At 37.5% G+C, this 20,591-nt stretch overlaps 1 protein-coding gene and 1 long non-coding RNA gene across 7 annotated transcripts in view; one reads left to right on the top strand and one right to left on the bottom strand.

Annotated features, from left to right (window-relative positions):
* Window positions 1-3,156: 3,156 nt before the first annotated feature.
* The window catches only part of ARL13B (ARF like GTPase 13B), an 83,488-nt gene continuing 66,053 nt past the window's right edge, over window positions 3,157-20,591 (top strand). For 2 of the 5 annotated variants that reach the window (XM_033855932.2, XM_019923006.3), the window contains exons 1-2: window positions 3,159-3,511; window positions 19,002-19,072. In XM_033855932.2, the coding sequence (XP_033711823.1) occupies window positions 3,453-3,511; window positions 19,002-19,072 (130 nt within the window). In that variant the 5' untranslated portion in view covers window positions 3,159-3,452. Of the gene's footprint in view, window positions 3,512-14,117; window positions 14,236-19,001; window positions 19,073-20,591 lie in introns of all 5 variants that reach the window. The other 3 variants (XM_073804375.1, XM_073804376.1, XM_073804377.1) reach the window with 3 other exon arrangements.
* LOC109547900 (uncharacterized) lies at window positions 7,658-19,445 on the bottom strand. Of its 2 annotated transcripts, XR_002173884.3 has the most exons (4): window positions 17,284-19,445; window positions 11,218-11,281; window positions 9,449-9,510; window positions 7,658-7,784 (listed from the first exon to the last, which is right to left on the bottom strand). It is a non-coding gene; the product is annotated as an uncharacterized lncRNA (long non-coding RNA). The 2 variants fall into 2 exon arrangements; XR_012331558.1 differs by lacking the exon at window positions 17,284-19,445 and having other exon boundaries at window positions 11,218-15,482.

Genomic DNA, 20,591 nt, shown 5'->3' with positions numbered 1-20,591 from the left:
ATGGAGAGTAGAATGGTGGTTTCAGGAGCTGAGGGGTGGGGAAATGAGGAGAGGCTGATAAAAGGGTACAAACTTTCAGTTATAAGATGAATAAGTTTTGAGGATCTAACCTATAGCATGGTGACTCTAGTTAATTATACTGTATTGAATACAGTATAATTTGCTAAGAGAGTAGCAAATTCTCACCAAAAAAAAAGAAGAAAGAAGGAAAGGTGACTATGTGAGGTGGTGGTGGATGTGTTAATTAATTTGATTGTAGAAATCATTTCACAATGTATACATATACGTATACATACATTTTCACATATATCAAAGCATAAGATTGTACAACTTCAAATATATTACAATTTTATTTGTCAATTTTACCTCAATAAAACTGGAGAAAAAAAGTAACCACGTGACACTTAAGATGCAAATTCAACAATCTCTGGGAGATGAAACAAGAGTCTTAATTAGGATGATGACAGCAAGATTGTTTTTTTCATTCAGAACAAACTAGGTTGTACTGTAGTCAAACAGCCACCAAATTATAGCAGCTTAAAACAAGTGTTTATTTCTTGCTCATAGGAAGTCTACTACAGGACTCTCTAGGCAGCTGTCTTCCATGTGTTGGCTCAGCATTCCATGCTGTTTTTTTTTTTTTTTTTTTTGCGGTACGCGGGGCTCCAGACGCGCAGGCCCAGCAGCCATGGCTCAAGGGCCCAGCCGCTCCACGGCATGTGGGATCCTCCCGGACCGGGGCACGAACCCGTGTCCCCTGCATCGGCAGGTGGACTCTCAACCACTGTGCCACCAGGGAAGCCCCATGCTGTTTTTATATTGTAGTACTTCAGAGTTAAAGTAGGCTTCCACAGTTACCATTGCAAGGGATGATAGAACATGGAGAATTGTGGACCAGCTCTTAAATGCTTTCACCAAGAAGTGATATAACCACTACACTCACATTTCACTGAACAAAGCAGGTCCCATGACTTCAAGAAGGTGGGAATGACTATCACATGTGCTATCACGTGTGAATGTGGGAATAACTATCACATGTGAAAAAGAGAACTGGAAATAGTAAGCAGCACATATGTCTACCAAACCACTTAATATATTGAAAAACTAATAGTCAGCTAGTTAACTAACTGACCAACTATATGTTGGTACCAGAAATGTTTGGTAATGTATCACTAACAGAATTAAGGAAGACATGAAGTAGAACAGGGGTTGAGTATAGTTCCAGAAATGCTCAAGGATAGTAAGTGTAGTAGGGCTCTTCAGACACAGAAATAGTTATTAGACCCTCCAAGAGAACATGTTTTTTAAAAGGGAAAGCAGAGGGATAAGGTCAAATCTTAGAGAATACATATAGGAAGATGAAAGAGGAATAACCAGTGAGATCAGAAGATAACCATAAGAGTATATAATTGTGAAAAGCCAAGGGAGGAAAGAATTTTAGAAGAGTTAACTATATTAAATGTAGTTACAGAGGTATTATAGTGTCTGGACAGGACAGTCTGGGCAGAGACAGTCTAGCACTGATGAGGAAGGGCCGGTTTAGTTAGGAAAACCAGTTGAGGTCATACAGCCTTGAGCAACTGGAAAGAAAATTGAAGTTATCAAGGCAGGACAATAAGAATAGTGAACAAGATCCCTAGCAGTTTGGAGACAGAGGTAGGGGGATATATACCATAAATATTTATGGGACAGGTGACACCAACTTCAAAAATCTGCTATCTATTATTTGTTAGAAATTGCACCTGAGCTTTATTTCTCTCATTTCATCACCTTAGCCACCCTGCAAAGTAGGTACTTTCGTTGTCATTTTACGGATAGGGTACTTGAGTTCAGAGCCAGTAAGCTTTAAGAGATGTATATGTGGTTGAATTAGGGTTACATGAATTAGTAAAAGATAGAAAATAATTTTTTTTTTTTTGCGGTATGTGGGCCTCTCACTGTTGTGGCCTCTCCTGTTTGCGGAGCACAGGTTCCGGACGCGCAGGCTCAGTGGCCATGGCTCACGGGCCCAGCCGCTCTGCGGCATGTGGGATCTTCCCGGACTGGGGCACGAACCCGTGTCCCCTGTATCGGCAGGTGGACTCTCAACCACTGCGCCACCAGGTAAGCCCAGAAAATAATTTTAAAACTAGATCTACCTTAATCCCAAACCATTATTTTCTCGTGGATACACTGGGCTTCCCAGCGCCCTCTCTCCTTTTACCAGGATTTGAAAATATATATTTAAGTGGAGACTAAATGGACACACGGGTCCCTACATATAATGCATTCTTTTTTTTCTATAGGAATGTACTTGTCATTTACTTATTTCCAAACAATATAAAGGAAAAGCAGATATTACATATCTCTTTAAATAAAATAAAGCATGTTACAAAACAGCCAGTAGATTGTGCTCTCCATCTTGCAGAAACCAAATAACTAGCAATCTATGTATTTAAAAATCCTGGAAAGAATATACATCAAAATATTAACACTGGTTATCTTTGGGTGGTGAGTGTGAGATCTTATTTTCTTCATCTTGTTCCTTTTTCACACTTTCTACAATGAGCATATTATTTCTTCTATAAACAACCCCAGACACAACAAATATCATAAATTTCCATTTCACAGTTTATGTAACAAACAGCAATAAACGTTATACAGATTAAAACTTCACTCTCATCTGAACTATTGGATAGTTAGCAAATGAGTTTTCCCCTCGTTCTTAACTTAATTGCCCCAGTGTATTGTTTCTGTAGTTGTGCAGCCAGAGTTGGCTGGAATTCTACAGGATCCTCATCCTTGCTTCATGAAACAAAACAAAACAAAACATGCACAAGAGCTGAGATCTCTGGATCTCAGTTGGGGTTGGAGACAGACGAGGAGCAGCACTCTCACACAGTTTGGATGGGTATGCAGATCGGTCTTAGCCTAAGATCTGTCGGAAATGCCTCAACTCGTCTCTAGACGCTTCCGTTGCCTAGTTACGAGAACCACCTTCAGCTCCCCCTCCCCCTCAGTCTTCAAGACCACTCCCCCTTCTCCCTCCCGCCTCTCCGGCGGGGGCGGGGAGCCGGGCCGCTTTAGCCACTCAGAGCCCTCTGCGGCGGGCCGTCGAGTGATGATTGGAGAAGTGCATGGGCGGTGCTTGGGGAGGGCTTTCCTAACGTCAGCACGTTGACGCGGGGGTTTTCTCTGGTCGGCCCAACAAACCCTTCCCGGGTCTGTGAAACTGCGCCTTTGGCCTCGCTGTGCCTGCGCGAGGAGCGCAATATTCCGCTCGCTGGTCGGCGCGGTTATTGGCCTTGGTTCTCGGACTGACCGCCCTTACCTCCCTCCCGGCCTCTCCTCCGGGCCCATCCTCGTCAGGGGCGTGTCGCAGCGACGGCGGCCCCCCAGACTCGGCCCAGGACAACTAGCGGCCCATCTTCGCTCCGGGCTCGGATGGGAGGTGGCGGGAGGAGCGGCCTGGGATGTTCAGTCTGATGGCCAACTGCTGCAGCTGGTTCAAGCGGTGGCGGGAGCCCGTCAGGTAGGCTGGAAACGGTTGGCCGGGTGTCTTCCTAGGGGAGGGGGACAGCTGCGCCCCAAGGGTAGGACGGGGCGCCGCCTGTCCTCTCTGCGCCTGGACGAGTCTCCCAGGCCGCAGGGGATGCTTTCCCTCCCAGTTTGATATATCCCCTCAGGGAGCGATAGGAGAACGTAGACTTAATGTTTAGTTGCAATTAAGTTCTCATCCGTAATGCTTATTATTGTTATAATTTAAATGGGTCCTAATTTCTTAAAAAGTTGTGGATTTTGTGTGTGTGTGTGTGTGTGTGGAAAAATTGTGTATATTTTTCCTCTGAAACTTTTGTAATGGGAATTTTTTTTTTTTAATAGGGAAGAATGGAATATAGTTTTCATAACATCCACAAACCCCTTCCCAACACACACATTTTGTTTGAGAACTTGGACCTGAAATCTGGCTCCACTACTTAATAATTATATGACTTAACCACTTTTGGCCCCATCCTCCTCATATTGAATGAGAATGATAGTATTTATGCTTTAGGAGTTTTGTATTAAATGAGAATAACTGATGGAAAGTGTTCTTAACTGTAGTGTAGCTTCAATTTTTATATGAGATTAAGCACTTTAGTTGAAAGAGTCCACTTCTTGATGTTTCATTTTGAATGCTAGATGTATTAATATTTAGAGCCTGTTACTTGTTATTCATTCATTTGCTGAGAAAATACCATGTGCCAGGCACTATGCTAGGAAGAAGTCAGTGAAAATGATGCTTTTAAAATTGAGCTGCTGAACCAATAAAGAAGCCTTAAGTTCGTTGGTCTTTATAAATAATGTAGATTTTTTATAATTCTACTTTAGAATTAGGCCAAGGGTAAATTATAGCAAAAGTTTTGGGTTTTTCAATCATTAGCATTTCAAATAAGTATTTGCCATAAGGGTGAACTATCCTTTAAAGAATGGCTCTGAAAAGTTACACTTATAAGGAAAACTATATGCCTATATTTGGAAATTTGCTTTAAATGAAACTTTTGAATTCTTCTCCCATCATTAACTCTTAAATGGATGTGAATCTTTTAGATATAAGTGATGTGATCAACTTTTAAGAGTCAAAGATGTGTTTGGGTGTGTAGACTCTGATTTAATTTGTTTTAATCATGTTCTGGTCTGATTGCCCAGTCTCTACTAAGATGGGAGGGTTATTCATAATAGATGGCCCTTTATGTTTTTCTCTATGTCTGGTTTTTAAAAAATATATTTTTATTTTTGTAAGAGAGCACAGTAGTAGCATGTGTCCTTTTAACTAAAAACACTCAAAAACTTTGCGCTCCAAAGGGATTTTCAATTTAATTTATCATTCTTTGTGTTTGCTTCTCCCAGTAGCTATAGTATAATAGTCTCTGGGGTGATTAAAGAAAAGACAGAGTTCAGAGAACAGAGGATGTATTGATTTCCAAGTAGAACAGATAACTGGATTTGATTAATACAGCAGAATTGAAATTTAACCCTATAACTCAGTTTATTTTCTTCTTTAATAAGTAGTAGCATCAAGATCTGAGCTGTCCAATAGGGTAGTGACTAGTTGCATGTGGCTGTTGAGCATTTGAAATGTGGCTAGTCAGAATTGAGATGCTGTAAGTGTATAATACAAAGTGGATTTTGAAGATTTAATATGCAGAAGGGAAAAAGGTAAATTATCAGTCTTTTCTTCAGTTTGATTACATGTTGAAATGATAACTTTTGCATATACTGGATTAAATAAAATATAATATGTACTTTATTTTCACCTTTTATTTTCATTTTTTAAAAGGCAGTTACTAGAAAATTTAAACTGGAAAATTTTAACTTATATGTGTGGCTTGCAGTGTATTTTTATTGGACCTCACTGATCTAGATCATGGCATAATATGAAGGACATGGGTAAAATCTCTCAATGTTGGATAGAGCTAACTGTCAAAGGACTTAAAAACAAATTGGGTTACACCTATCTTTTAAGTACCTTTGTTCAATGCCTGGTTCATAATAGTGGCTGAATAATATTTGCATAATATTTTATGTAGTTTGATTACTCTTTAGCAAATCCTTAAGTAAATATTAAGGAAGTAGTCCATTTACTGGAATAAATAAGAGGTGAGGAAGCTGATTTAAAAAAATATATCAAATTTTGTGCGCTTAGGTATTTGTTCTGTATTTTTTAAGTTTTAGGCTGTGCTGTTCCTTATTGAGATTCCTCTTCATGTTTTTATACATATATATGCATATATATTTTTTGGCTGTATTGGGTTTTTGTTGTGCGCGGGCTTTCTCTAGTTGCGGCGAGCAGGGGCTACTCTTCTTTGCAGTGTGTGGGCTTCTCATTGCTGTGGCTTCTCTTGTTGCGGAGCACATGCTCTAGGCACGCGGGCTGCAGTAGTTGCAGCACGTGGGCCCGGTAGTTGCAGCACGCGGGCCCTAGGGCGCGTGGGCTTCATTAGTTGTGACTCACGGGCTCTAGAGCACAGGCTCAGTAGTTGTGGTGCATGGGCTTACTTGCTCCGTGACATGTGGGATCTTCCCTGACCAGGGATTGAACCCATGTCCCCTGCACTGGCAGGTGGATTCTTAACCACTGCGCCACCAGGGAAGTCCCCCACGTTTATATTTTATGAAGATATGTTTGTAAGTGTGAGAAGTGAGTGTGTGTAAGAGAGAAGATGATCATTATTAATACACTATGTTCTGAGATTACTTTGCTGACTTAACTACTGTATACTGCACCCTTTGGATTTACCCACCTGTTCTCACTTAGATCCTCTCCCAACGAGCATATTATTCTAGAGACTGGGATCAGGGATTAGATGGCATGTTCAGAACGTGTGATAGGGACAAGGCAGGAGTCAGAGGTCAAGAGTTAAAAGTACCAGTCTAGGTCAGGAGTCAGACCAGGATGCTAGGGAATTCAGGAACACTGTATCTGCTATTGTTAACCACCAGACAGAACCTAATGTAGGCTCTGCAGCTATGTAAAATTAACCTTGAATAGACTAAAAGCTATACTCACAGATAAGTGGCTTGCTCCTGTAGAAGCAGTGCACTGTAGTGTTTTTTTTTTTTAACTTTTTATTTTGAGATCATAATACAGTGATCAAAGCTAAGGGATTAACTTTGGTACTGTACTATTAACTAAATTATAGATTTTATTCTGAGTTCACTCGTTTTAACATCTAATGCTTTTTTTCTCCCTGTCCAGGATCTAATCAAGGATTCCACATTGCTTTGTTGTGTCTCTGTTCTCTCTCAATCTATAATAGTTCTGTAGTTTTTCCTTGTCTTTCATAACCTTGAGACTTTGAAGAGTACCTGTCAATTGTTTTGTAGAATACCCCTTACAAAGATGTTGCTGCATAAATGGGTAAAGGAAATACCATGGAGGTGAAATGTCCTTTTCAGTACATCATATCAAGGGGTACATGATTTTTTTTTTTTTTTTTTTTTTTTTTTTTTTTTTGGTATGCGGGCCTCTCACTGTTGTGGCCTCTCCCGTTGCGGAGCACAGGCTCCGGACGCGCAGGCTCACCGGCCATGGCTCTCGGGCCCAGCCGCTCTGCGGCATGTGGGATCCTCCCAGACCGGGACACGAACCCATGTCCCCTGCATCGGCAGGCGGAACCTCAACCACCTGCGCCACCAGGGAAGCCCCGGGTACATGATTTTGATATCTCTTATTACTGCTGCTGTTAACCTTGGTCACTTGGTTATTGTGGTGTCTGCCAAATTTCTCAATATAGTGTTTTGAGTCAAACAGATTTGCATCTGAATCTTAGGAGTTTTGGCACTTTCCCCCCAGTCAAGTGTGGATAATTTTTGTTTTACAACATTTTGAGAAAGAAAATGTATGCCAGTACTTGATGCTTTGCACACAGTAGTTACTCAGTAAATAATAACCCCTGATCTTAGGAGATAAGTGCTGATTAGTAGGTTACCTTCTTCAATTCATTTTATACTTATCAGTATAGATAACCTTCCTTTGCTCTCTTTCTGTTAGTGGAAGAAGGGTTCCTTTTTCTTTCCAAGTCTAATTCTTACACCTGTGCACTTAATTCCATTTCTTCCCATTTCCTGGGAACTTTAGGGGTTCAGTATTCAGTCAGAGATCACAGAAAGAACTTCTGGGATACAAGAATAAACCTACACTTTTATCCAAAAATTTATTGTCCAATTTTATCATCAAAAATACAAAATCTCTCTCTCTTCTGTCTTCAGAGCTTCGCTTCTGTTCTTCCTTTAGTACGTAAACATGCTCAAGCCTCTCTTACCTAAAAAATAAACCAAATTAAATGTTTCTTAATGCTGCTGTAACAAATTGCTATCAACTTAGTGACTTAAACAAGTTTATTATCCTACAGTTCTGAGATCAGAAGTCTAAAATGGGTCAGCAGGATTGCTTGCATACTTTCTGGAGGGTCTAGGGGAGAATCTGTTTTTCTTGCCTTTTCCAGCAAAGAAAGAGACTGCCTGCATTCTTCGCTTGTGACCCCCTTCCTCCATCTTCAAAGCCAACATCATAACGTCTTATCATAATGTCTTCTCTCGTCTGTGCTCTCCTGCTTCCTTTTTATAAGGAAGGACTCTTGTAATTACATCGGGCCTACCTGGATATTCCAAGATAAGCTCCCCATCCAAGATCCTTTAGCTTTATCACATCTACAAAGTTCCTTTTGCCACGTAAGAAAACATAGTCACGGGCTTGGGAATTAGGATGTGGACATCTTTGGGAGGTTGTTATTCTGTGTCTACCATCCTAAACAACCCTGTCCCTGCAGCCATTACCCTTCCTCCTTCCCTTTACTCCACACTTAACAATTGGCAATGTATGAGTGGTACCTTCTCAGCTTCCTCCCCTCTCAAGCATTCCTTAACTTCCTGCAGTAGAAGGCTTTCACCCAGACCCTTCAGTTTTTCTTGCTACACCAGATGCTGCCTGGTTATTAAATCCAATGGATGCTTTTCAATCTTTTGGCATCAGTTGACACTTAAGGTCACTCTCTTCTTGGAATTCTCTTATTTCTTTTTCCTGAACTAAAAATTTTTTCACCTTTCCGCCTCTTTCCTTTTCTATCTCTTTTTGCCACTTAGCCTTTCTTCATCTGACTCCCAAGTTTGCTTCAGGTTCTGTCTTCAACTCTCTTTTCTTCTTCTACATATTCTCCCATTATGGTCAGTCGCACCATATAGAGAGACTTCAGCTACCACCTCAACATTGACTCTCAAGTCCATATTTCCAACACAAAGACTCATCCACCACTTAAGACTTACATATCCAGTTACCACAGAATCTTCAATCCGAACACATCCAAAACTGAATTTACATCTTCTCTCATGCCGAATTGCTTCTGCCTTCCTTTTACCCACATCAGAAGCCAAGAGGAATCCTGCACGCCTCTTTGTGCTTTGTTATCTCAAATCATCAAATCCTTTGGTTTATACCTACTTAATACGATTTGTGTGTCTTGCACTCTTTCAGCCTTTGCATACCCACTGCTCCATTTTAGATAAGGTTTCCATTATTTCTCTCCCAGATCTCTTTGACAGACTTTCCACTGTTCCCCTCTGATTGATGCTCCATACTGTCAATGATCTTTTTAGTATGCAGCTGATTTTAAACCTTAAGTCTTTCCTAATTGCCTTCAGGATAACATGCAAACATTACTTACAGAATACTTGCAATTTGACCTGAGCCTGGCTATATGGACTCATCATAAGCCATTCTTTTTCTTCCTGTCATTCCAGATTTGGGGTATTTAAGTTCTCTAGTCCCTCCATTCCTCCCTGAATGCCCTTCTCTCTTTTGACTGTTCCTAATCATACTTAAATCTCACTTGGGAGATTCTCTCCTTCAGGAAACTCTTTGAATTCCAGCCTAGATTCTTTACCTTGCATTGTGTTTGCTTATTAGCCTCTTGTATTGGTCTCTACTTACCATGTATTGTAATGTTTATTCAGTTTGCCTAGTCATACAGGATGTCTTGTGGACAGGAGCTGCTGTTATTTAAAAACATTTAATAAAATAGATAACTAATAAGAGCATGCTGTATAAAAAAATAAAATTCAAAAAAAATTAAAACATTTAAAAGTAATGTATATTTATTGTTATTTAAAGGTAATGCATGTTTATTGTAGAACATTGAAAGCACAGTTAAGCAGAAAGGGGCAAATTTAAGTTAACTCACAATCTCATCCACCAGAGATTACCATTTTTTGTATTTTGGTGTAGAATCTCTTACATACATGTAAATTTTTTTAAACAATAATGAGAAAATCAAGTGCTATTTCATAGCTTTTTATTTATTTATTTTGCCTTAATGTATAATTAACATCATTTTACATCATTACATATTTTCGTTCAACATATTTTTAATAGCAGCAGAGTAATGTGTTGAATAGATTCACCAAAGTGTTCTTAATTATTCCCATTATTAAATATTTAGGATGTTTAAATTTTTTTTTACCGTTATCAACAATGCCTTGGTGAGCATCCTTATATAAGTGTCTTTGGAAATGGAATTCTAGATCAAATGATATGAAAAAGTTTAAGGTGTGTGATATATATTGCCAAATTGCTCTTCAGAAAGGCTTCTTGTTTTTTTAAACCAATTTCCACTCCTACCAGCAGTGTTAAGAGAGTGCTTTTTTCCTCAAAAAATAGGAGCCATCACTTTTTCATTTTTTCCAGGTTATGGGGGAAATGTTATCTGCTTTTATTTTCTATTTTCTTGATTACTGGTAAGGTTAAAAGTTTTTTCCCGGGCTTCTCTGGTGGCGCAGTGGTTGAGAGTCTGCCTGCTAATGCAGGGGACACGGGTTCGAGCTCTGGTCTGGGAGGATCCCACATGCCGCGGAGCAACTAGGCCCGTGAGCCACAACTACTGAGCCTGCGTGTCTGGAGCCTGTGCTCCGCAACGGGAGGCTGCGATAGTGAGAGGCCCGCGCACCGCGATGAAGAGTGGCCCTCGCTCACCGCAACTGGGGAAAGCCCTCGCACAGAAACGAAGACCCAACACAGCAAAAATAAATAAAAATAAATTAATAAACTCCTACCCCCAACATCAAAAAAAAATTTTTTTTTTCCCTTAGACATTTGTATTTCTTCTTTTGAGAATTTCCCAGTGATTCCCTTTGCTGTTTTTCTATTGGCACAGGTCCATTTTCTTATTGATTTTTCTAAAAGAGTTGTTAAGTGTTTATACTAGTAACGCTTTCACTCTAGTATGTGTTGCAGATATTTTTCTTTCTTTTGTTACGTTTTTAAATTTTTTGATGGTTTTTGAAGCATAAACATTAAATTTTTTTAATTCAAATATATCATTCTTTCAGTGTAATATTTAGGAAGTTCATCACCACTCCAAGATTATATTCACCTATACTTTTTTTTCTAGTACTTTTATGTTTTAATTTTTAACATTTGAATCTCTGTTGAAATTTATTTTGTGTATAGGGAGCAGCCTTCATCCAGGGCACGGAACACAAGGTCTGTCAAGTCATGGTTCTCAGTAAATATCTGGACCTGTCAGCAGGTCCTCACCCTTACATATTATCATTTACATACTCAGAATTCTGATTATTTATACCAAGTAGCATCTAGTTGATGAAATGGTAATATAACATAGGATAGAATATATGAGTTTAAAGATGATTTCCAAGATTCTAGCAAGGGTTGGAAGGAGAATTTTGGAAAGGGTGTAATTTTACCTGGGTCTTGAAGAAATTTGTGCTTCCTATGCTTTCCAGGAGCATGATTTCAGGAATAGCCCACCTAGAGAGGCAGAAAATTAACATCAATTTAAAGGAACTAATTTTGGCAGCAAGAATTATGTAGTATAATTTAAAATAGTAAAAACATATTTTTACCAGTTTTTAAAGAACAAGAAAAATATAGTAAGTACTCATGTGCTCACTACCTAGGTTTTACAAATATTAACCTTTGGTCATCACATTTCAGTTTTTTTCTGAAGAAATGGATAAATCCTTGAAGCTCCCTGCACCCTATTTGTCTCACACCATCCCTTCCCTGAGGTAACGACTAGCTAAAACTAGTTTCTTACCCACCTGTGTTTTTCCTTGTCACAATTCAGCCTACCAACGCTTTAATTCAAGTTTATTAGTAGATTGTTATTCACTGTGGCCAAGTCTAAAAGAAGAGGCTCACATGTCACAGTAAGCAATGTGGATTGGTGCTTTCTGTGTATCAGTATGGTATCTGGTAAAACATGCCATGATGTGGTATGTTATCTCTGCTAGGAATTTTTTCAGTGGGGGAACAGCACCCTATTAGCCATCTTTCTTGGTCTAAGTAAATATAACTGTAAATCCTAGACTATTTATAGAAATTGCTGGTTCTTAATTTCTTAATTAAGCTGTACATACAGATTAGCAAGGATTATCTGATGTGCCATGGGCAGAACTGGAATATCTTACACTTCTTTTTATCCCCTTACAGCTTGTTGTTTATTCATAGTAAGAATCTCAGAATTTTAGGAAAGGGCTCTAGAGATATTTTGATTCTACCCCTTTATATTTTATTTTAGTTTTCAATTAAAAAATAGTCTTTATTTTTAGATCAGTTTTAGGTTTACAGAAAAACTCAGCAGAAAGTACAGAGAGCTCCCATATACCTCCCTCCACCTAGTTTCCACTATTATTAACATCTTTCATTAGTGGGGTACATTTGTTACAATTGATGAACATAGTGATATATCATTAGCTAAAGTTCATAGTTTACATTATCCCTTTATATTTTAGAAATGAACAAACTGATACTAAGAATTTCACTTGATCAGGACTTCAAAGCTAGCATATAACCCCAAGGTTTGCCCTCTTTTTAGTGCTTCATAAATTTATTTACTTATTTGGTTGCACCAGGTCTTAGTGGTGGCAGGCGGGCTCCTTAGTTGTGGCACGTGAACTCTTAGTTGCGGCATGCATGTGGGATCTAGTTCCCTGACCAGAGATCAAACCTGGGCCCCCTGCATTGGGAGCACAGAGTCTTATCCACTGCGCCACCAGGGCAGTCCCGGTGCTTCATAAATTTAGAGAGTTATTTTGATGCAGTATTATCCTGGACTCTACAATCTGAATTAAAATGTCAGAAAATAGTGCATTTGTATAATAAAATCACACCATAAATGTTTTCGGTAAAACTTTTTCATTGTATTAATTTTTTTTGTGGTAAGTTTTTTGTTTTCTCACACATATATCATAAAACAGTATTCCCAAGTCCCTTTTCATATGTATTTGTTATTTGTTAAATTGTTCCATGTAGTTTTAAATATTTTAAGTAATAAATATTAATTTTGATGTGTTAAATTTTGCTTCATAGTGTTTCAGTGAAGTGTTTTATTTTAACTTGCATAACATTTTTGAAGTTAGAAATAGCTTTAATTTAATTATCTCATTTGAAGTATTGTCTTCCTTAGTTGACAGATGAGGAAGTTTAGAGTTGTAAATGTTCAAAAGATTGTAATAAGGTCTTTCAGAAAAGATTCAGAATACAAATGTTTTCTGAGTCTAAGTTCAAAATGCTAATATTATGTGGCTTATATTTTAGACATATTAATTTCTGTATCTGTTATATAAAAAGGGACCCTGAGATAAAATATGTAAAACAGTCTTTGGCTCTCTTAATCAATCCCTACTTTTTTTTTTAACTCAGAATTATTTTAGTTTTAAAAATATTTCTCACTGTTAATTATTACCTTGAAACCATAAGCATGTAAATTTATTCAGAAAACTTCAGTCAGTTTGATGTAAGAAAATAGGTAATTTTAATAACATTCTCTAATATTGAACTGTTACTTTGATGTGAAGATTTATATAAATTAAATCCATTATAGTATGTTCTCAGCTTAAAGTTATATAGTTTAATTTTACTTAGTGTTTACTTAGTAAATGGGGGATCAGAAAGTATGTTTCTATTGTTTCATTCAGTAAAGATGCATGATGTATGCTCAGCACATTTGATCCTGGGGCTGCAGAGTTAAGACAAGTTCTAGTTGAGAAGACTGTATGAAAAGTTGCACGAAAAAGTTAAGGTTTATTTGCTGTGTTAACATGCATGGTCAAGAAGGACTGGGGGAAACCCCAGCCTTAAAGGCTTGCTGGGGAGTGGCAGAAGAAGAGGCTGCAGAGTTTGGATTTGATTCTGTTTAAGGATTTTAAACAGAAAAATGCCATTGTTAGATTTTCATTAACATCATGGTTAGGTTTTATTAACAACATGCAATTCATAACCTTAGTAATCTACCTATTACTAGATAATCTACCTTCTCTTAGCTCAAGGAAGTAGGTTATGATTGTGATAGACTGAAATGTGGGGAAAAAATTCCAAAATATTTTGATGAAAATGAGCCAGACTACCTGGCTATCTGGTTTGTATCTGTGTGTGTGTGTGTGTGTGTGTGTGTGTGTGTGTGTGTGTGTGTGTGTATAAATGTGAGTAAATTTTACAATAAACGAGATGGTTCAAGTTGCCATTTAAAATAATAATTATTATTTTTACAAACCATTGTTTTTAAACTTCCCATGGAAACTGCTGTTAACTAATTTTTATTAGCACTGTAACCTTGGGTAACTTGTATCTGCTTTACTTGCAGGGACAGCATGAAGATAAATGATAGGGTAAAATAGCTTTGAACTATCAAGACAGGCCATATAAATTCAAAGCGTTGGTATTGCAGGGTTTGGGAAAAGCTGAGAGCATTTATTTCTGAGGTACTTAATTTGTGGCAATTACCAAAAAGATACTTTTATTTTACAAAACTTTGTAGTATTTGATATTGTTCATCTCTTAACCCTTCTGGAAACTTTTCCCATCACTGCCATTTCTTTGGTGTCATTTCTTTCTGGCTACAATTTTAAGGGTTTCTTCAAAGGTTCTTGGGGTTCTGTGTCCCCTGTCCCCTGGCTCTTCTTCCTTCTGTGCTCTTTCATCTGTTCTTATAGTTTTAACTACCACGTATATGTCTCATAATCCCAGTCCAGGTCTCTCCTCCAGCTTCAGACTTCAGTGTGAGACAAGCACTACTGTCAACATGTGCAAAACTGAACCCATTAATCCTCCTCTATAATCTGGTCCCTGCCCATCTCGCTGGTCTCATTTGTAGACTCCCTGTCTTGAATTTTATTCTGTAATAAGAACAGCTATAGGTTGAGCACTTACTGTGTGCCACAAGCATTGTGCACCTTACTTGCATGTCTTATGTAATTTCACCACATCCCTATGGGATGGATATTTTTATTATCCCATTTTACTGATGAAATTCTGAGAAGTTAAATAATGTGTCCCAGGTCATATAGCTTGGAAATGGCAATTTTGGGATTTGAACACAGCCTGCTCTAACACCAAGTTTGTGGCTATCTATCAGAGTACCCATAATCCCTATATGTTACTTGTTACTAGTGGAAACATACTGTACATCTTACAACAGAGTCCTTCCATGTCAGCCTTTCTAGTTTGGTGTATAATTCAAGACTCAGGGATAACTGTAATAAGAGCTAAGTGATCACTTTCAACTTCTGGAAAGGTCACATTATTACCTATATTATGATACTGGTTCCTTAAGTAGAAGTATATCGGGTTCCTTTTAGACTCAATACACAGCTGTATTGAGTTGTGATTGTGTATGAATGTAACAAGCATGTTCTCCTTTTGCTTAAGGCTGCTTTCCTGAGATGTGCTCTTAATGCCTGGGTTCAGCAACTCAGCACCCTGCCAGTTCTTACCTCCTTGGTGTGGTGTCTTCTCAGGCAGTGTTCTTAGTCTGGAACGTCTTCATCCTTCCTCCTATTTTCACCTTCCCCTTGCTCGGCAAACTTCTACATTTTAAGAACTTAGCTGAGGCATCATCACCTTGTGTAAGAAGCTTCCCAGACCTTCTCCTGTATCTCTAGGCTGAATAAAGTCTTCTTGCTCTGTATTCCTTTAGCGTCTTGTATATATCGATAAGCATTTTAAACTGTCATAGTGTCATAATGTACAAATATTTGTTTACATTTTAGTCATTCTCATTAGATGATGAGCACTCTGGGATAGAAATGATGTCTCAGGCATTTTTGTGTCCATAGTACTCAAATGCCTTATGTACTTTTATTGAATTACTGCCTGGCCAAATGACTAAATGATTGCTTTTATTGCTAGTGTCAACTTTCTAGACACTATAAACCTAATAACACTGTTTATTATTTTTTCAATTGAAGGACTAGTGTATTTGATCAATAATCATAAGACTAAAAAACATAGTTTTTTATTTCTCTGTTGTTACATAGCATCACAGCCAAACTGTTCCCAATCAGTGATAATTTATCTTATTTTAAAAAGTTATAATGACATGTACATTTTAAAATGTGTTAGATTGCATATATTCAGTGGTTAAAGAGTTCCACAGAATTTTGAGTGTTAGGTGATCGTTAGCCTTTTAAACCCATTCTATTCTGAAAGTATAAATTTAATGCTTTGTTATCAGGCATTGCAGTAATTCATGCTGTGATTTCATTTGTACTGCTAATGTTATGTTTTTTCATTAAGGCTTTAATTACCTCAAATATTTAATTAAAGCTGTGTTTTCAAGCTTTGGCATAATGATCTTAAAGATTAACTGTGTACTTGCAAGTGTAGTCAAAATAAAAATAGAAATCCAGAGAGACTTATTTCTTGCCAGTCTCAGCATGATTATAATTTTCCAAAGTGATTTTCATGTTTGAAGAACTTTTCTTTGTTTGAACCAAATATTCTGTTTTAAAAAAAGAAAGCTTTTAAGGTAAAATCTAACATTTTTCCTTGATAGCTGCTTTAAGAGTAATGTTTCAAAGTGTGTAAAAGTAATTATTTGGACAGTGATTTTTTTTTTTTTTTTAAACTGAAATCTTGACAAGAATGGAGCTGGGGAAACATAAAATGCTACCTTTGTAGTAGAGAATGAAGGGCCATTTTCCTTAAAAAGGTATATTTGAGATTTTTTACTCCGGCTCATAAGGGATGGGAAAAGGATCCATGATGTTCCTAGGAACTGCTGACCCAGTTGATATATGTTTGCAGTATGGTCTCCTGTGACTTCTAGAATAGGCATGGTCAGCTGCTATCTCTTCCTGTGCCTGCCTGTGCTTTCCCTTTACAACAGTCATCACACATAAATCTCTAATGCCTCTTTTCTTTCTAGGCTCTAAAGTTTATGATGGCTAGGGATTGTGGATGTTTGTTTGGTACTGTGTAATCGGTGCCTAATCAATAGTTACAGAATAAGTGATGCAAACAAGCAGAAAATGGGGATTTGTTCCCCAAAAGTAATTGTTTTGGTCATGGTGATGTTTGAAGCACTGTAGATCTTGAAATAAATTGTTAAAGAGCAATTGAATTAGCTTTACTATTATGGTCTAATTCATTACATATCTAGTAACTTCAGTTATCCAAAATATTGTTTAAATGCTATACAATCCATCTTTTTTGGATAGTCATTTATTATATTTTATTTAAGAAATTATTTTGTACTTAAATTTTGTTCTTTGATGTTTGGAAGTTATGAATTCTTCAAACAAAATAGTAGAGTTATACTCTACATATCTCAAAGCTTCCATGAGAAGTAAACATATTTTTCAAAGTTGATAATACAGGTAAAACTTTCCCGTGGATAGAAGTACCCAGACCTCACATTCTACCTCAGATCCGTAATTCATAATCTGCTGTGTGCCTCTTTGGCATTTCCACTGACCCCACCACTGACTGACTGGGAATGGGGTGTGGGGATGCTACTGATTGTGACTTACCACTGACTCGGGCAGAGACGTACTTTCGTTTATTCTTCATGGTGGATGTAGGGATGGTTGAAGCATTTACAAAAGACTAAGGCTCCTGGATAACAAAGGAAATTAACATGAAGAGTAAATTAATTTCACTTACAAAAACCAAAGTCCTCACCATGGCCTACAAGGCCCTACATTATCTGGCCTCTGATGCGTTTCTGACTTCCTGTCCTTCTTCCCTGCTCCTGTCTCACTGGGTTTTACCACACTGGCTTCCTTGCCTTTGCCCCAGCTGTACTCTCTTGCCCCAGATATTTGCATAAGTAACTCCCTCCTTCAAGGCCTTACTCAGACTTTACCTTCTTTCTCAGTGAGGCCTGCGCTGATCACCTTATGTAACTACAATCCATATCCTGCTCTACTTTATTCTTTTTTCTGTAGTACCTAATCACCTCTAACGTATGATATAACCTATAATTTACTTATTTCTTATATGTATTATATTGTTTGTCTCCTGTAACTAAAATGTAAGTTTAATAAGAGAAGGGTTTCTCTATCAGTTTCTGTTTTTCATTGTTGTTGTTGTTATTTAAATAAACAAGTGTATCTCAGGTACCTAGAACACTGGTGTATGGTATACAGAAGATGGTCAGTAACTGTTTGTTTAATAAAGAAGTCCAGATCCAAGAAAGCCAGGCCTAGACAGATGAAAAAACACCCTTTCTTGCCATCTAAGTTCTGTTTTTTAACCCTTCTTGGAATGATTGCCAGTGAAGAATGACTGTACTTGGTAGAAACCCTGACTCTACCCCATGGGAATGTGGCCCAGTTATGCTGTGGCTTTCTCTCTGTATTCCCAAAGTGGTGTTAATAGATGGTCTCATCATTTATACTAAGCAGTAGTTAAGCCTGGAACAGAAATGAGCTTTAGTGGTGGAGTGAATCGCTGAGATAATAGGACCAGTATAGAAGGTTTGTTCCTTTACAACCTGCCCCAGGTTTGAGAAGTTTGTAGGAGTTAAGTGAATTAGGTTCTGGTTCTGACTGTAACCAATTCATTGTCTTATCTTATGACTCTGGACTTATGTTTCTTCAATAGTAAAATTGAACTAGATTGTATTTTTTTTCTAACTCTGTGAAGTTTAGCTATATCATCAGAAACATTTTAAGCTTTATAATGTAGGAACCCTCTTTCAAAATATGTTAGCGCTTAGGTTAATAATCATGTTACTATACTATGTTTAAGATTTATACTTGGTAAGGTGCTGCATATATAAAAACAGTTGCGCATACTAGTAGTGTCAAGAACCTAACAATCATTCTTTTCTTATGTAATTTCACAAGAAAAAACAAATTTGTGCTAATCCTTAGACTTCAGTTAACTAGAAAATTGAGTCTTTAGACATGATAGATAACTCATGCTAGGATCTATCTCCCTCCTTGCTTTCTCTCTTCTTTCCCTTATTTCTTCTCTATCCTTCAGGTTATCTACTGTACAGTTTCCCTTTTTTTTTTTTTTTTTTTTTGCTTAGAGAACAAAAGGATGACACTTTACAGGTATTTTTCAAGAATTTTGCTTTTTCAATATATATTTTATTCATCATTGTACCCCCTAGCATCCAGCAGATTGTCTTGTACATATAGAGGCTCCTTAAGTGTTGCTTGGATGAATGAATTTGCTTTTATTTTTACCTCAATACTTAATTGACTCAAAGTGATTTTTTAATTTTTATTGTTTTAAGAAAGGTGACTCTTGTGATGGTGGGACTTGATAATGCTGGTAAAACGGCAACAGCAAAGGGAATCCAAGGAGGTAAGCTGAAAACATTTATTATTAAATTACTCTGATTTATTTATTTAAATTGCTTTATTACATATTCATTGGGTACATATACTGTGTACTCTATTACTTTATATTCTTAGTATACTTGAGGCTAATGTGGTGAATAGACTCTGGCTTAATAGTACCAGCCTGTTATGTTTCAGATTTGAATGAATGCAGAGGCTCCTCGAGGTTTTTGATCAGCTAAGAGGGATCGCAGCTGTCTTCTAGCCAGTAGGAAGGAAAAAGTAAAAAAAGGACATGCCCCTGCCTTTAAGGATCCCTATCTTCTACTTACATTTTCTTGGCCAGAATTTAGTCACAGGGCTACAGCTAAATGAAAGGGAAGTAGAAATACAGTTAGCCAGCACAGTTCTCTTTGCATTTTTTGATTTTTTTTCAACATGATGTGTAATTTTTACAGTTACATTAAAGATACATTAAAGGGTTTTATGTCATTTATATTACATCTCATTGGATGTATTTATTTAGTCTTAATTTAATGCTTTGTAACTACAATATAGAGGTACTATACTAGTGAGTTTGTTGTGTACCCAGAAGATGTAGCACGAGCCAGGCATCTTGAGGGTATGAATTGGGAGAAAACCTAACATATATTTGTTCCTGAAAATGGATTTTGCAACTAGATATCATGCATGACGGATAGGGAGCTTTTATTTATGGAAATTCATGAAAAAAAATTGACACCTTGAAAAATTTGCTGTTGGAGAAAAACATTTTGTCACCCCCAATTAGTTGCAAACTATATATTATTGTTTGAGGAGGCTTCTAAAGCCTTTTTGTACCCCTCATGCTGTCACCTAGGTTATATCCTTGCAAAGCACTCACTGTCACCATCTAAACCAAGGGTTTGCAAACCTCTTCTGTAAAGATCCATATAGTAAATATTTTAGACTTTGAGAGTCATATGGTCCCTTTCCCAGCTACACAGCTCTGACATAGTAGTGCAGAAGTAGCCATAGAAAATATGTAAACAAATGAGCATGGCCATGTTCCAATGAAACTTTATTTATAGACCCTAAAATTTGATGTGTTATGAAACATTATCCTTGGGGTTTTTTTTGGAAATTATTTTAAAATGTAAAACACATGCTTAGCTTGAGGGCCATGTGAAAACAGGTGGCCAGCCAGATTTGGCCTGCAGGCCATGAAACCTTATCTAAACGTTTTCTCTTTCATCCCTTCAAAGCCTTATGTTCAAGGGAGCGGGATCCAGGAATGTGCTAATCAGACTGTCTAATTATTTGTGTGTACTTAGAACAAACTCTTTCGGTCAGGCCTTCTTCTGAATTCCACCTCCATTAGTTTCTTTTTCTGAGTTTAGAAAATGTTCAAAGTGTCACATCATGAACAAAAAGTCAAAGCTGCCTTCAACTTTGAGCTCCCCTCTGGCTCTGTTTTTGTTTTTCATTTCGTATTTACTCTTCAGCCTACTCCAGTGACTGATTTCTTACCATTTTTCTTTTTTAAAGATTCCAGTTATATAGAA

This window comes from Tursiops truncatus, chromosome 4 (assembly GCF_011762595.2).
Source record: "Tursiops truncatus isolate mTurTru1 chromosome 4, mTurTru1.mat.Y, whole genome shotgun sequence".
Lineage (NCBI taxonomy): Eukaryota > Metazoa > Chordata > Mammalia > Artiodactyla > Delphinidae > Tursiops > Tursiops truncatus.
Note: the sequence above shows the minus strand (reverse complement) of the source record. Positions and strands in the feature narration are given on the sequence as shown.